The following is an 18,253-nucleotide window of genomic DNA, read 5'->3' as shown; positions in this document are numbered from 1 at the left end:
ATCTGTAGGAATTGAAAAGGAACTGCTGGTGTTTCAGGTCAAATCCCTGCATTAGATCTGAGGAAGAAAACTTCTTCAAAGTCAGCATACCCAGGAGATATAAAACGGAAGCAGAAGAAGCTGTCAATATTGGAATCTAGAGCAATAGTCTGCAGCAAGAACTCCATCCTGGTCCAGGATTGTAACCACACATTTCCTTTTCATCAATGGTGCTATCCAACTAATTGAGTTCCTCCGGAAACTTTTTTTTTACTTCAGATTCCAGTATCTGTACCCTGCTGTGCGTTCACTGAAGTTGTTGAGTTGAGAAATGTGTTGCCTCCAAGGCTGGTGAATTTGTGGATTCCCCTATTTTATAGGTTTCTGTATTCTCAGTGATTGAGTATAATCAGGACTGAGATCTACAAGTTTATGAAAACTAAATGAATGGAATCTAGAAGGGGAAATTGAATTTAAGGTGAAAGTTCAGCCATGAACTTGTTGGTTGGCAGAATAGGTGTGAGGGTCACATAGGCTACTCCAGTTGTAATTTCTGATGTTCTTGAATTAATGGGATTTGTATCTTTTGTTAGATTACAAATATTTCTACATGTAAGTCTTCAGTTTTCCCCTTGGTCCAGGTAAAATTCAGAAAACAGCTGTAACAGATGAAAACCTAGTTTATTCCATAATGGTAGATATTGATAATAACCGTAGAACGATGATGACGTTACAATTCCCACCAACCTTTCAGGTGCGCTCTCCTCCCGATTTTCCCGTAATCCGGGTCTACCAACAAGTGTTAAAATGCGGAGGAAATTTACGGCTGCCGAAAGGAATGCCGAATTCCTGCAACAATATCTGCAGCAAGGATTGTTTAATTTTTAGACCAGCCATTTTCAGGATTGCAACTTTATGACACTACAGTATTTGTGATTTTATTAAACAGATTTCACACCTATGCAAACTGGACACACTGGGAAGTGAAACAAAATGCCGTGCAGATTTGGAAAACCGATATGGATTTTATTGCTCTTTTTAAAATCATCAAATGTGAGGGACAGAGGAGGTATCACAGAGATCAGCGTTGTAATCTTTCAATTCCAGTCAGCAGGCGATGAATTGCTATTAGACTCTGCTTCCTGCAATAATCATTTCCGTACTTTTAATCTTTGGTATCTTACAGCAATGCGCCCAATATTAAGCAATCGATCTCTCGGTATCTATCTCAGTAAGATCTTGAACTGGGTAACAGTTATGAGCTTTCTCCGCAATTCCATATCAACCTTTATGTTACTGCTTTACGCTAAACAGAAATTAGAAATATTTGGCTCTACACATCATTCTGTAACTAACATGCCCGTCTTCCCAAAACGAGCAAGATAAAGCGCGGGGAGGGGAGATGGATGTGGGGGGGGGGGGTATGGTAGAAAATAAACGGTACGTAGGAAAGTAAGTGGCTGAATGCTAGATCGGAGTTGGAGGGAGCTGCAGACGTTTGTTTTAAGGGAAACTGTTGGTGGTGTTAGCGCTCATGTGCCAGATTCATCATACACATTAGGGTAAGCAGCGGATTGAGCAAGGCACTGAGTTGATGGATTGCCTCGAATTTTGATAGCACTTTCAGGCTATTTCGCCGGAGGAGCTGATATTTTAGGCGATACGGTATGTAAAAAAGAAATGTTACAGGTCGTGGGCGCTGATTTTTTTTTCTACAAACGTTCAACTACTGTGAATAAAAGCGGAAAGCCTGGCTCGCTGTTTAAAGGGGTTCGTGCCCAAAACTAAATGGATCTGAACTGGAATAATTTGCATCGCTGGCTCGTTCTGAACGTTGGAGTGTCAAAGTGCTGAAGCTACTTAATGAAGCAAAGCTGTTTATAGTTGATGTGCCGAAAACAACTGTATCGCAATGGTTTCTACAGCCTTGTATTTCGTTCTGCCCATTATAGGTAAGACGCACAATTTTACAAATTGTTCAGCTTATTGTTTTCTTTATCATAGTTCGACCCAAAAACTTAACGGGGAAGTATGTTTCATCCTGAGGTTATTTTGGTACATTAGCAGCCACTTCAAATTACCAGCCCAATAAAGGATACCCGAGTTCCAATACTATTTAATCTGGATCCACGTGAATCACAAGTGTCGTATTTTATTTTCTAATAGCTCAAATCAGACTTCGTTTTAGGTTGGGAAAAATCAGATTTATTGACCAGAATATATATTAAACCCTTAAATATTTCTATATTAATTTTCTTATTTTAAATGTTGGAATATTTTCTAGATTGTGTATTAACGATTTTGATTGGCAGATTATCTGTATTGTGTATAATCATTGATTTGTCCTTATCTATGGAGATCAGGAAACCCTGTGAAGTAATAAGTACTTGTTTTTTTTTCCCCCTTTCCTTCTTTCTCCCTTCCAGAAGCTGTAGTTCAGACTGCAGGTGTGAGTACCGCTATTAACCGTGTTGACTGCGTGAAGGCCAATGAACTGTGTACAGGTGACCCAGCCTGCAGCAGCAAGTATCGGACCCTTAGGCAATGCCTGGCCGGCAGCGCCAGCATGGTTACCGGACCCGAAGCCAAGAACGAATGCATCAGCGCCATGGAGGCAGTACGACAGAGCCCATTGTATAACTGCAGGTGTAAGAGGGGCATGAAAAACGAGAAAAGATGTCTTCGAATCTACTGGAGCATTCACCAAAGTTTCATGAATGGTATGGCACATGGTTTATAAATCCTTCGAGTTATTATGTTTAACAACTTTTATTTAAAAAATACACGTGCAATAAAACTAAGTTAACTGTGGTTGTGCGTCCCGACAGAGTTTACGATTACCGGACATGATCTGGTCGGTTCTCCGTATGAGCCGTTGAACAATAGACTTTCGGACATATTCAGGGCAGCATCCATCATCTCAGGTAAGTTTCACGGTGACATGTGACTTGTATTAACTTGAAATATAAAGATGGCTAACTCTCTACATTTAAAATACAGTACATTACGGTGTATAAATACCCACATTCCTCTCCATCACACATTTATATCCTGTCTTGTGAATTACTCACGTTGTGTGATGGATGCAGCTTCTATGTTCGCGCCGCCACAGTATCCTTATTTCGGTATCGACTTCTAGGTCAACTCAGGATTGTTGCTGCATCCCAGGCACCAATAACTACAAAATCTAAAACATTGGCCATACATAAGACCAACGTACGCTAATGCTGAGCTCGTTTCAAAAGTGATTTTCTAGCATACTTCTACTGATTTAATTGGCAGATTATGCTATGCAATAGGAACCACGCCTTCATGTTTGGATGAAGATCACGAGAGCCCCTTAGATACATTTAACTACTAATGGTGATTTACGATTCCCCCTTTCAAAATGATTCGATTATTAGCTTTGCAAGAAGAAAATGAAACAAACATTTTTTTTTGCTGTCCTAAGGATTGAAATAGGGAAAAAGACATGCCTTTACGAAAGGGAAATTCAGCGGGCAGGTCGTTTGCCTTTTTACTCCCATGTTTCTCATCTGTCTGTAGATGGCAGTCTCATGCCTTCTTAAAGATTTGTCTGTCTCCGAAATAGTGATAATTTTCTAGATCCATAACAAAGGGTTAGTGAGGGTTGTGTCAGATGTCAGGCGACCACAGGATAGATGATCTCTGAGAAGTGGAATGTTTTCCTTCTGTTTTATTTCCACCTACCTTGCTCATCGTTTCTCTTTCGTGTTTGTCTATTTGTTATTTAAAATGTACTAAGGTTTCAGAGTTTTTTAAAACTAGTCACAGGGTCGGGAACAGGCCCTTCGGCCTATTGAGTTCGCTCCCACCATCAAGCACTCAGTTACACAAATCTTACATTAATCCTTCATTTAATCCTCCTATATTCTCACCGGCCCCTCCCCGATTCTACAACTCGCCTATACAGGGCCAATTTATAGTGGACAATTAATTTACCAGTTTACAGAATTTAGGACACAGGAGGAAACCAGAGCATACCGGCTATCACAGGGAGACTTGCAGACTCCACGCCAGCAGTACCCGGAGGCGGGTCACTGGCACTGTGCAGCAGCAGATCTACAACCTGCACCACTGTACATTTAATTTCTTAATATTTATAGATGTGCCTGAAAAACATAGTCAAGATTAATTTTGAAGATGCTCAGTGGCCACTTTATTGGGTACACCTCCTTATCTAATCAACCAATCATGTGGCAGTAACCGAATGCATAAAAGCTGATAGATATGGTCAAGAGGTGCAGCTGTTGTTTAGACCAAGTATCAGAATGAGGTAGAAATGTGATCTAGATGATGTTGACCATAGAATGACTATAGGTACCAACCTGGGTGGTTTAAGTATCTCAGAAACTGCTGATTTCACAGGATTTTTGCACACAATTCAGAGTTTACAGAGAATGCTGCGAAAAAAATTCTAGCGAGTGGCAGTTCTGTGGTCACCTTGATAATGAGAGAGGTTAGGAGAGAATGGTCAGACTGGTTCAAGCGACAGTAACTCAAATAACTATGTGCTACAACAGTAATGTGCAGAAGAGCATTTCCAAATGCACAACATATCGAACCTTGCAGTGGGCGGCTATAGCAGCAGAACACTACATTGGGTTTCACTCCTGTGGCCACTTTATTAGGTATACTCCTACACCTAATAAAGTGGCTGCTGAGTGTGAAGTTTTTATTAGTCCATTGGCACTCATACATCTGTCCATACTTTAGTGGATTTCTGGTGTACTCCTAGACCTATAAAATAATACCATCTGGATCATAAACATAAAAATAAACATTTGTTTGTGATCTAGGAATGAACTGAACTTCAGCAAAATTAAACTGTTAAGTGTAGCACTAAAAAAAATATAGCCAGAAATAAATACAATTAAGCAGAAAAACATTCAGATGCTGATATGACGTAGAAACTGTAAGCACATGTTCCTGATTTAAACAAAAGGGTTTAAAATACATTAATATTTTTAAACTCATTTGGGAATGACAAGATGTTTCAATAATTCCACAGGACACTTTATTTAATGCCTTAGAGAGAGAATTATATGTGACCAAGTTATTTTGCATCATTTAGTCAAAGTATATATCTGAACTAGGATAGGAACCCGTGCTTTAATATTAGCTTGGCCATTATGGTCACATGGTGTTAAGATCTATGTAGCTACACAACTTTGGATTGGGGTGAGACCAGCACCAAAGGCATCCACATTTCAGTAACATGGAAATGGTTGCCTATTTCAACAGCTTGGGTAACTTTGATAAAATGGAGTCATCACTTCAGATTTAGCATAATTAGTTGTTACAAGGTTAGATTTGATTAAAGTTGGCAAAAGACTTAAAACTGATGTCATGACTGCATCTTCAAATATAACATGAAATTATCTGAACACTGTCAGTGCATAAATATCTTGACAAAGGTAGTACCACAAACTTAAGCGTCTAACTAAAATAGTTCATGGATTTCAAAGTGAAACTAACCAAGTCATGAACTCCTTCAACTATCATCTATGCTTTATATCATAATTCCAATCATTATTAATTTTTGCATTGTACTGTTAATTTTGATTGTACTGTTAATTTTTAGTAACTCAGATATGAATATAAATAGCGTTTTAGTGAGAACCATAAATTATACCAAAATAATGTTCCTGCATCAATAATATTATAAATGACTATAATAATAAGACCATAAGACTTGGGAGCAGAATTAGGCCATTCAACCCATCATATCAATTGTGTAAATCTGATTTAAAGAAACAGTCCAGAGGTAGTAAAAGTTGGCTCTTTAAAGCTGAACTATTCCGAAGTTCTTCTTTTCATATTGTAAATTGTTGATTTCATCATCACTGTGAATGTTGATCTGCCACAGAGCTGCCTGGCAATGTCTCAGATTGAAACACTCTGTTCAAATCCCTCCATAGAATCATTCTTTATATTTATGTAAGTTCAAACCATTAGTATCACAATCACCCCTCACCCACTTTGCCCCATCTTAATCCCTTGCCCTATCTTTCCACCTGGCCCCCAAATCTTATTATGATTTCTGTTCCCTAATGTCTAAGCTGTTGTAACTCTTCCATTTTCATTGGATGTCATTGCCATCCTGTAGTTTCATAGAAACATAGAAAGCCTACAGGACAATACAGGCTCTTTGGCCCACAATACTGTGCTGAACATGCACTTACTTTTGGAATTAACTAGGGTTACCCATAGCCCTCTATTTTTCTAAGCTCCATGTACCTATCCAGGAATCTCTTAAAAGACCCTATTGCATCTGCCTCCACCACCGTTGCCGGCAGCCCATTCCACACACTCACCACTCTCTGCGTTTTTCAAAAAAAAAACAACAACTTATCCCTGACATCTCCTCTGTACTCCTCTGTACCTACTTCCAAGCACCTTAAAACTGTGCCCTCTTGCGTTAGCCATTTCAGCCCTTGGAAAAATCCTCTGATTATCCACATGATCAATGCCTCTCATCATCTTATACACCTCTATCAGGTCACCTTTTATCCTCCGTCACTCCAAGGAGAAAATGCTGAGTTCACTCAACCTATTGTCATAAGGCGTGCTCCCCAATCCAGGCAACATCCTTGTAAATCTCCTCTGCACCCCTTCTATGGTTTCCACATCCTTCCTGTAGTGAGGCAACCAGAACTGAGCATGGTACTCCAAGTGGGGTCTGACCAGGGTCCTATATAGCTGTAACATTACCCCTCAGCTCTTAAACTCTATCCCATGGCTGATGAAGGCTAATGCACCATATGCCTTCTTAACCACAGAGTCAACCTGTGCAGCAGCTTTGAGTGTCCTATGGACACGGACCCCAAGATCCCTCTGATCCTCCACACTGTCAAGAGTCTTACCATTAATGCTATATTCTGCCATCATATTTGACTGACCAAAATGAACCATCTCACACTTACCTGGGTTGAACTCCATCTGCCACTTCTCAGGCCAGTTTTGCATCCTATTGATGTTCCACTGTAACCTCTGACAGCCCTCCAGACTATCCACAACACCCCCAACCTTTGACATTAGCAAATTTACTAACCCATTTCTCCACTTCCTCATCCAGCACATTTATAAAAATCACCAAAAGAAAGGGGTCCTAGAATAGATCCCTGAGACACACCAGTGGTCACCAACCTCCATGCTGAATATGACCCACCTACAACCACTCTTTACCTTCTGTGAACAAGCCAATTCTGGTTCCACAAAGCAAGGTACCCTTGGATCCTATGCCTCCTTACTTTCTCAATAAGCCCTGCATGGGGTACCTTATCAAATGCCTTGCTGAAATCCATATAAACTACATCTAATGCTCTACCTTCATCAACTTGTTTAGTCACATCCTCAAAAAATTCAATCGGGCTTGTAAGGCATGACCTGCTTTTGACAAAGTCATGCTGACTATTCCTAATCATATTATGCCCCTCCAAATGTTCATGAATCCTGCCTCTCAAGATCTTCTCCATTAACTTACCAACCACTGAAATAAGACTCACTGGTCTATAGTTTCCTGGTCTATCTCTACTCCCTTTCTTGAATAAGGGAACAACACCTGCAACCCTCCAATCCTCCGGAACCTCTCCTGTCCCCATTGATGATGCAGAGATCATTACCAGAGGCTCAGCAATCTCCTCCCTCATCTCCCACAGTAGCCTGAGGTACATCTCATCCAGTCCTAGAGACTTATACAACTTGATGCTTTCCAAAAGCTCCAGCACATCCTCTTTCTTAATGTCTATATGCTCAAGCTTTTCAATCTGCTGTAAGTCATCCCTGCAACTGCCAAGATTCTTTTCCGTAGTGAATACTGAAGCATCCTTTTCCTCTCTAACCTTTACTGCCCTGTCACACTGCTTCTAAAAGCCTCATTCTGTGGCCATCCCTTTAGCCACCTGTTCTAATATCTCTTTAAAGTTTAGAGCTAAATTTTGTCTGTGTAAGCTTTTATGAAGCGCCTTGAAGGTGTTACCCTGTAAAGATGCTAGTTAAGTGCAAATTGTTGTCCTTAATTTGAATCATTTCCATCATGGGACACAATGTCAGCATCAAATATTCTGAGGTGAGTTAGATTAGACATATAGGAATTCAAGTATTCTTAAGAGGCTGTTTTGCCATTCAGTGATACCATGACTGTTCTGTGATCTAATACATCATCCTACTTTTATCTGTATCTATTCATTTAGTTAACAGGATCTACCAATCTCACTTTTAAATGTAACTCTTGGGTTAAAGTAGAAGGTCTGCCCGGACCCTTAATCCCTTCTTATGTACATGATTGTGGACATGTTCCAGAAGAGTTCCAAACTTTGTATCAGCTTTTACAAGTATTTCTAGCCTCTCCAGAATGGGATGGATCTAATTTTCACACTTCATTTGAATGTTAAATTTCAATTGCAACCTTTGTTAGCTCTTCCTTCTTGTTTTGTCTGTTCCACCTAACAACTTTATCATCATTAAGTTTGCCCCTAGCTATCTTCAGTTCCAGAAATACAACTCTAGTTTGTTCATCACTGTTTAAGGCATGAAGATCAAATGTTTCACAAAGGCTTTATACAGATTGAAATTTATTCTTCCCTTGTATATCAGTCCTCTAGATTCATTAGACTTTTTGATCCTTTTCATAATCAACCCATGACATTAGCTGCATACTTGGACCTTACTTGGACATACTTAACACAGTGGTCCCCAACCTTTTTTGCACTGCGGACTGGTTTAATATCGACAATATTCTTGTGGACCGGCCGACCTGGGGGTGTGGGGAGGGGGGGTTGCCAAAGGACAAGAGTAGCAGTCAACTACGTTGTGTTTACCCCAAGAAAGACTACAATAACCATGAAGCCTTGCGCGGGCACCTGTGTGCGCCTGCGTGACTTGCACATGCGTGTGCGTGCTGATTTTTTTGTACAAATCGTTTTTGGCAATTCTGTTCGTTGGGGGTGGGGGGGTGTTAATCACGACCGGAATATAGGTGATAAGTGGCTAATGCACTCAATTTCATTTCTAAAAGGGTTTATCTAACAAAATTAATATTAAACACACAGCACATATTTTCCTTGCATGAATATAGTGATGTCAATTATCAGAGGAGGACAGGGGAGCTTGAAGTAAGTGTTGAACGAACTTCCAGTAGAAGTGGTAGAGGCAGGTTCGATGTTATCATTTAAAGAAAAATTGGATAGGTATATGGACAGGAAAGGAATGGAGGGTTATGGGCTGAGTGCAGGTTGGTGGGACTAGGTGAGAGTAGCGTTCGGCACGGACTAGAAGGGCCGAGATCGCCTGTTTCCGTGCTGTAATTGTTATATAGTTATATAAGTCACCTATAAGTCAATAGCATCATGACATTTTAAGTAACGTTTGGATATTAAAACACACAGCATATATTTTCCCAGTATGAACATATAAAATCATTGCAACACTCCAATATCGCTGAATCAGTGGGAGCCCTGGGCTTGTTTTCCTGCAACGAGACGGTCCTGTCGAGGGGTGATGGGAGACAGTGATACTCAAGGGGTGTTCCTTATGTCCCGTCTATTCCGCAATTTAGTTTTTGTTGCATTCATTACAGAGATATGTTGGAAATGGAAGCAACGTTTTCAGTGCTTTTGTGGTTATTTCAGGATATTTAGCCTTGACTTTGATCCAGAATGCCGGCAGAGATGTTATGTCAAACATACTTTTCAGCCCGCCATCATTTGCAAGCTGGAGGAGTTGATCTTCCCGCGCTGACATGGATGACGCACAGGTCATGACCTCGCCTGCGTTCAGGCTCAACAGTGGCTGTGACGGAGAATGAGGAAAAGTGCAGCTGACTCATATCACCAAATCATATCGTTTCCTCGCAGTCCAGTAGCACATGCTTTGCGACCCGGCACCGGTCCACAGCCCGGTGGTTGGGGACCGCTGATTTAGGACCCTCATGCTTCACTTTTATCACTGAGAAATTGTTCAATTTTATCCCTTTTGACACCCAACGTGTCCACAAGGAAACCTATTTGGAACATATTTGCTCATTTGCTTATTCAATGAATATCTTTTCTACTTTATGCATTCTTCTGTTTTGGGTGATATTGCTTTCTATGCCATTGACAAACTTGGTAACATTCTGCCAATTTGATTGTCTCCCAATTAATGCCAATGGATTTGTAACTAAGTTGATATTTAACCATCAAACCATGAGAAGCTTTGGCACTGAAGGAGCCCATTTGACCCATCATGCTGGCTAAAAAAACAATCCTCAAGTCATTCTTACCTCTCAGATGTCAGTCTGTTGCCTTGTAGATATGGCTCTTCAATACTCTTGGAGGCATCTTTAAACATGGTGTGTTTCTGCCCTGTACCACTTCAGAAAGTAAGTTCTAGCTTAGATCCCTGCTACTCATTGAGTGAATGTATTTTTGTCAATATTACTGTAATCCTTCTATCAAATACTCTGTCTATTCTGACTAGTTTTTGTCCTCTCTTCTAAGGACAGAAGATCGTTTTTTGATGTCTGAGTAACATACCTGATCTAAACTTAGGTTAAATTATTTTCCTATCACCATAAATTATTTTTGAGTGCTGAATTTCAACCCTATCCTAAACAATATGCATCAACTCCAAACCGAAGGAAGATTCGTATTCAGCTCTGCGATTTTCATTACACAATAACACAGCTAAACAAGGTTCTTTAATACCAATACAGGACATTGTGTCATGAATTGTGACTACATAAGATCTACACAGATGGTTGAGCTTTGTGAAATATTTATGACTCTGCTGGATTTTAGGTGGTGGAGTGGAGATGTGTCTCTACCAAAGGAAGTGTAAGGTGCTCCTTCCCTCTATTAGCCTGCAGGTCACCCTTGGCCAAGGAGCTTAGCCCCCCCTCCACCCCCGATCAGGATCATATGAAGCCATGGGAGCAGGTGGTAGATGGTCGTATGCACATCACAAGTCCTGGTTACCTGACAATCTCTGAAGAGTACTGATAATGACTGGAGTCACCCATCTTGCGAAGACACTGCCCAGCAGAAGGCAATGGGAAACTACTTCTGTAGAAAAATTTGCCAAGACTATGGCTTTAGACCATGGTCGCCCACGTCATGCGATGAGTCACGTAATGATGATGATATGTGGATTTGGACTCAAGGCTCAAAGATGAATATTAGCCAGTGTCAGATATTCATTCCATCTTCCTAAAGATGTACATTTATTTATTTCTTTCCAATGCTAGCTACTGGCTGGCTGGTGGTGGTGTGTAGTACTGGACAGTGAATGATCCCGAGTTCAAATCCAGCCAACTCTTTACACACTTCCCATCCGTACTGGGTCAAGTTAGCAACTCGGCCATGAAAAACAGTCAAGTGCTTTGGAAATGGCAAAAATGCTGCTCGATACACTGCAAGGTGTGAAAAGAAACAACAATGGTAGCTACATAAGAACTGAATATTAATTATTTTTAAATGGGAGCTTTGAATTGTTTTTCTGTGGATTTTTTATTCATAATTTAATATTAATAATATTTAATACGTTAAATAGTGTCTTTTGTCCAGCATAAATCTTAGAAGAATACATTGCGGCAGTACTAGAGGAGATTATTAAGGTATCCGTTAGTCTTGCGAGAGGATGGATCTGCGCCTGGAAAGTCTTCACTCTCCAGGGCGCAGGCCTGGGCAAGGTTGTATGCAAGACCGGCAGTTGCCTATGCTGCAAGTATCCCCTCTCCATGACACTGATGTTGTCCAAGGGAAGGGCAAGGGCCGATACAGCTTGGCACCAGTGTCGTTGCAGAGCACTGTGTGGTTAAGTGCCTTGCTCAAGGACACAACACGCTGTCTCGGCTGGGGCTCAAACTCACGACCTTCACTAGTCAAATGCCTTAACCACTGGCCACGTGCCCACATGGAGATTAAATTTGTGCCAGTTAATATGTGTTTGGAATAACTAAAATGGCGCAACAGTTTTATGGTAGCATTTGTAATATTGAATAGCTACTGCAAGTGCAGAGAACTTTGTAGTAACAGTTGTTATGAATTTGATCAAACTGTTGCAAAGTTTAAACAAAAAGCTTATAGAAATATAAAGTTTAAATGGATGTTTAAGAAGTATGTTTTATTTTTTAAAAATTTCTCACCATGTTAAGGAATATAATGTTGATGAAAGAAAATACTGCATCGGTATGACTCCTCTAGATCCTCATGCACACTGAATCCGATCCAGTAACAACTTTTGATAAGAGTCTGTGCCCATTGGTATCGAGGTCAAGAAAACAAAAACTCATTTCGCTTTGAACTTGTTCAGAAAGGTATTAGTTTCCTCCCTTTTAGCCTGACTCAAACCCAATGCCTTAAATTCGGTTTGCTCGCTTGTCACTCAAAGCTACTGATTCTCTGTTTTGGCCCAATGTCAGTAATCCTACAGCATCACACGTGTTCATGTGCGAGCTTGGCTGTGCTTGTCAATAACTTATTAACTGTGCTGGTGATCAGAGAGGGCACAGTTTCTGTCTCGCTCACTTACAGCAGGATTGCCCAGGTGTAAGTTGACTTTCTTAGTGAAATGATTCCTCTGAGTCAGTATCAAGCTTATTGTCATTTCATGACACAAACTTGGTTGTTTTGCAGCAACAGGACAGTGCAAAGTTATAAAAATTGCTATAATTTATGAAATTTGCATAAGTACTACAAAGAAAGGAGCAATGAGGTAGTGTTCATGGATTGTTAACAATCATAGGCATAGTCATAGTCATACTTTATTGATCCCGGGGGAAATTGGTTTTCGTTACAGTTGCATCCTCAACTCCTAGTCGGGGCTGGTAGGCGAACTGGAGGGGATCTAAGTGTGGCCTGACCATAGGCCGGAGCAGCTCCAGAACAAGTCTCTCCAGGGTCTTCATGATGTGGGAGGTCAATGCCACTGGTCTGTAGTCATTGAGGCCACTGGGGCGCGGTGTCTTCGGCACAGGGACGAGGCAGGATGTCTTCCACAGTACAGGAACCCTCCGGAGCCTCAGGCTCAGGTTGAATACATGGCGAAGTACTCCACATAGCTGAGGGGGACAGGCTTTGAGCACCCTGGTACTGACACCATCCAGTCCTGCAGCCTTGCTTGGGTTGAGACATTTTAGCTGTCTTCTCACCTGTTCAGCTGTGAAGTCCACCGTGGTGATTTCGTGTGGGGAAGGGGTATCGTCATGAGAGCAGGGTGGGGGACTGTGAGGAGGGGTAGGAGGAGAGAGTGGAATATGTGTTGGTTGGGAGCCAACAACAGATGGCTCATGTGTGGGATGGGCAGGGGCCACAATGTCAAATCTGTTAAAGAACAGGTTAAGTTCATTGACCCTATCCACACTGCCTTCCGCTCCTCTGTTGCTAGTTTGCCGGAACCCAGTGATGGTCCTCATCCCCCTCTAGACCTCTCTCATGTTGTTCTGCTGGAGTTTCCACTCAAGCTTCCTCCTGTACCTGTCTTTAGCCTCCCTGATCCTGGCTTTCAGGTCCTTCTGTATTGCCCTCAGCTCCTCCCTATTCCCATCTCTAAACGCCCTCTTTTTAGCGTTCAGGATGTCCTTAATGTCCTTTGTCACCCATGGCTTGTTATTTGAATAACAAAGGATAGTTCTTGTCGGAACATTGCAATCCACACAGAAGCTGATGTAATCAGTGATGCACTCTGTGAGCCCATTAATATCCTCTCCATGTGGCTCAGAGTGCCTGCCAGTCTGTCACCTCAAAACAACCCTGGAGCGCCTCATAAGCCTCCTCCGACCATTTCCTCACTGTCCTCGAGGTTGCAGGTTTACTCTTCACCAGAGGCACATAGCAGGGTTTTAGATGCACCAGGTTGTGATCTGACCTTCCCAGTGGGGGGAGGGGAGAGGAGCTGTGTGCATCCTTAACGTTAGCGTACATCAAATCCAGAGTCCTCTCCCCTCTGGTTGTACAGCTCACATACTGCGTGAAGTTGGGCAGTGTTCTAGCCATGGTAACCTGGTTGAGGTCACCCCAGATGGTAATGAGGGCACTCGGGTGCTGGGTTTGTGATCTGGCTATGACGGTGTAAATGATGTTACACGCCGACATCGGGTTGGCAGAGGGAGGGATGTACACAACAACCACAATTGCATGCGAGATTTCCCTTGGCAAATAATATGGCTGGAGTCCAACAGCAAAAAGTTCAATATCCAGGCTACAGACACGTTCCTTGATCGTAATATGCCCAGGATTGCACCATCTGTTATTTACCAGAACCGCCAGCCCCCTCTTTACACTTACCGCTCTCAGTGCAATTCCAGAAATCTGATGGTGGAGCAGAGAAAGCTAATCCTGAATCATTATGTGGGCCTTCAGGTTCCTGTACCTCCACCCAGATGGTAGTACTGAGAAGATGGTATATCCTGGATGGGGCAGTCCTTAAAAATACATGCAGCCGCCTTGAGGCATCGTCTCTTTGAGGTGCCCTCAATGGTCGGGAGCCTTGTGCCCATGATGAAGCTGGCTGAATTTCCAACCTTCAACTTCTTGTCATCCTGTACACGGAGGGCTGCAAATGAGGCTGTGAAGTAACCTGTCGAAATCCTCTCCACTGTAACCCTGGAGAAATGCGCAAGTTTAACTCAATGACATAATGCAAACAATAGCCTCCGAATTGAAACTGATATTTTTTACTGAGATGTGTGAAAGTCCACTTTCGAGTTCACTTAAAGGCAAAAATATGATATGTGAATCCATAAGTCACTGTCAATTTTCATATTTAATTTGAATTGTTTAAGGCTATATAATTTTGCAATTACTCATTTCAGTTTTGCAGTACACATTCTGTCTAGGTTATGAATGCCTAACTTATGTACAGTCTGTACAAGTGAATGGGCATTTGGGAGACTGGCAAAGGGAATTTGCTGGCTATTGCAGGGCTGCAGGTATCTTTTGCCATGCGGGAGCTCTGTTTGGTGCTACATTTCCAACTTGTGAAGTGGTTGGGTTACAAACAGTTCACAGGAATGGAACCCTGCCAGAATGTGGTGGTACCATTTACAGTGAGTGCATCTCCCAGGCAATGCACCAGCAGTGGCTGAATGGGTGCATTGAGGCTTCTGACGTTAATTTGGGTCATCTCAAGAAAGTTCATTGTCAGCTCTAACTTGCTCCACCATCTCACAGGAATGCATCAAATGTTTGTTCAGTGTCAACCCCCCACCCCACTAACATGGGCTGATATTCAAAAGTTACACAATGGAGTGCTGCAAATGCACATTCTGCCCCATCTGTTCATTGTGCAATGAAATAATGCTCCAAAATGTTATGCCACCATTAATTATGATGAATATATCTGTATCTGGTAATCTCATTGTAGTCAGCATGTACCGACTATTTTACCGCGATAATTCACTGGTCTTATGATGTGAATAATCGGATGTATGAGAACAAAATAAAATGAGTTCTTAGCAAAACTATTTTGTGCTCCATTTCATGTCATTTTGGGTACCATTGAAAATCCATCTCAAATTAAGATTTGAGATATCTATATCTATATAATCACCTATTAGATAGACAGACAGACGGACAGATAGATAGGTAAATACTTTATTGATCCCAAAGGAAATTACAGTGTCACAGTAGCATTACAAGTGCAAAGAAATACAAGTATTAGAAGAGAAGTAGAAAGAATGAGAAATAAGTTACCACAAACAGTCTAACGGGGGGGGGGGGGGGAAGGGGGTCATCACTTCCCCAGCTATAGGCTGACTCATTATAGGGCCTAATGGCCAAGGGTAAAAATGACATCATATATTGGTGACTTTCTTTCAAAATATGCAGTGAGTAGAAAATTGCAGTGCTTTTTTTTTACTGATATTTGATAATTATTCATGAGTAGGTATGGCTATACCAGATTGAAATGCACACCTCACTATCATTCCTACCTTTGTTCAGGTAAAAATGTTTGCTAAATAAATTGAGAGCTGCACATAGTGTTTGTAAGTGGGGCACTAGCCAATAATTTATTCTTAAATAAGAACTAACAATGGAACCTTAGATTTTAAATGATAAAAGATGACAACCTAATGTGATGTAATTTTGAATGTTTTTCTTCCGTTATGTGATAAATTTCTGAATATGAGTGAAATTAAAGATATTAACACCTTTATTCAGTTCATGGTATAAAATTTTAAATTGCTATGCTGTTATAGAAGGACTCAGGTGAACAAGGCAGGGGTCAATTTGCATACAGTTCTTCAAGTAATTCTCTGATATAATCTGTGAATAATTCAAGAGCTCTTTTTCTAGCAAGTCATTTCACACCTATTAAATTCCTTCACCCTTATCCACCTAATTATGCAGGTGTTATAACCAAATGAACATTAACCACATACACTCATGCTGCAATAAGGATTATGGAACTCTGAAAGATACATTAACTTGTTTTAGTGCTAGAATTTGATTGCCAAACTTAATATTACTTTGTAAGTATTATGTCTAGCTATTGTCATTGAATTTTATTTCCCTTTGTATGGCCTTTGAATTAGACAATAGACAATAGGCGCAGGAGTAGGCCATTCAGCCCTTCGAGCCAGCACCACCATTCACTGTGATCATGGCTGATCATCCACAATCAGTATCCTTTTCCTGCTTCTCCCCATATCCCTTCACTCCGCTATTTTTAAGAGCTCTATCTAACTCTTTTTTGAAAGAATCCAGAGGATTGGCCTCCACTGCCTTCTGAAGCAGAGCATTCCATAGAACCACAACCCTCTGTGTGAAAAAGTTTTTCCTTAACTCCATTCTAAATTGTCTACCTCTTATTCTTAAACTGTGGCCTCTGGTTCTGGACTCCCCCAACATCGGGAACATGTTTCCTGCCTCTAGCATGTCCAATCCCATAATAATCTTATATGTTTTAATCAGATCCCCTCTCATCCTTCTAAATTCCAGTGTATACAACCCCAGTTGCTCCAATCTTTCAACATATGCCAGCCCCGCCTTCCCAGGGATTAACCTCGTGAACCTACGCTGCACTCCTTCAATAGATGGAATGTCCCTACTCAAATCTGGAGACCAAAACTGTATACAGTATTCCAGGTGTGGTCTCACCAGGGCCCTGTACCACTGCAGAAGGACCTCTTTGCTCCTATACTCAATTCCCCTCGCCATGAAGGCCAGCATGCCATTAACTTTCTTCACTGCCTGCTGTACCTGCATGCTTACTTTCAGTGAGTGATGAACAAGGACACCTAGATCTCATTGTACTTCCCCTTTTCCTAACTTAACACCATTCAAATAGTAATCTGCCTTCCTGTTCTTGCCACCAAAGTGGATAACCTCACATTTATCCACATTAAACTGCATCTGCCATGCATCTGCCCACTCACCCAACCTGTCCAAGTCACCCTGCATTCTCATAACATCCTCCTCACATTTCACACTGCCACCCAGCTTTGTGTCATCTGCAAATTTGCTAATGTTACGTTTAATCCCTTCATCTAAATCATTAATGTATATTGTAAATAGCTGCGGTCCCAGCATTGAGCCTTGCGGTACCCCACTAGTCACTGCCTGCCATTCTGAAAAGGATCCATTAATCCCGACTCTGTTTCCTGTCTGCCAACCAATTTTCTATCCATGTCAGTACCCTTTCTCCAATATCATTTGCTCTAATTTTGCCTACTAACCTCCTATGTGGGACCTTATCAAAGGCTTTCTGAAAGTCCAGGTACACTACGTCCACTGGCTTTTCCATGTCTATTTTCATAGTCACATTCTCAAAAAATTCCAGAAGATTAGTCAAGCATGATTTCCCCCTCATAAATCCATGCTGACTCGGACCTATCCTGCCACTGCTATTCAAATATGCTGTTATTACATCTTTTATAATTGATTTCAGCATCTTCCCCACCACTGATGTCAGACTAACTGGTCTATAATTGCCTGTTTTCTCTCTCCCTCCTTTCTTAAAAAGTGGAACAACATTAGCTACCCTCCAATCTGCAGGATCTGGTCCTGAATCTATAAAACATTGGAAAATGATTACCAATGCATCCACGATTTCTAGAGCCACGTCCTTAAGTACCCTGGGATGCAGACCATCAGGCCCTGGGGACTTATCAACCTTCAGTCCCATCAGTTTACCCAACACCATTTTGTGCCTGATGCAAATTTCCTTCAGTTCCTCTGTTACCCTAGGTCCTCTGGCCACTATTACATCTGGAAGATTGTGTCTTCCCTAGTGAAGACAGATCCAAAGTACCTGTTCAGCTTGTCTGCCA

At 41.4% G+C, this 18,253-nt stretch overlaps 1 protein-coding gene across 1 annotated transcript in view; it reads left to right on the top strand.

The window, feature by feature from the left end:
* Positions 1-1,498: 1,498 nt before the first annotated feature.
* The window catches only part of gfra1b (gdnf family receptor alpha 1b), a 283,307-nt gene continuing 266,552 nt past the window's right edge, over positions 1,499-18,253 (top strand). Inside the window, exons 1-3 of the mRNA XM_072239804.1 lie at positions 1,499-1,931; positions 2,406-2,699; positions 2,808-2,903. Coding sequence (XP_072095905.1) covers positions 1,892-1,931; positions 2,406-2,699; positions 2,808-2,903 — 430 coding nt within the window. The 5' untranslated portion in view covers positions 1,499-1,891. The remainder of the gene's footprint in view (positions 1,932-2,405; positions 2,700-2,807; positions 2,904-18,253) is intronic.

Source organism: Mobula birostris, chromosome 21 (assembly GCF_030028105.1).
Source record: "Mobula birostris isolate sMobBir1 chromosome 21, sMobBir1.hap1, whole genome shotgun sequence".
Classification (NCBI taxonomy): Eukaryota; Metazoa; Chordata; class Chondrichthyes; order Myliobatiformes; family Myliobatidae; genus Mobula; species Mobula birostris.
Note: the sequence above shows the minus strand (reverse complement) of the source record. Positions and strands in the feature narration are given on the sequence as shown.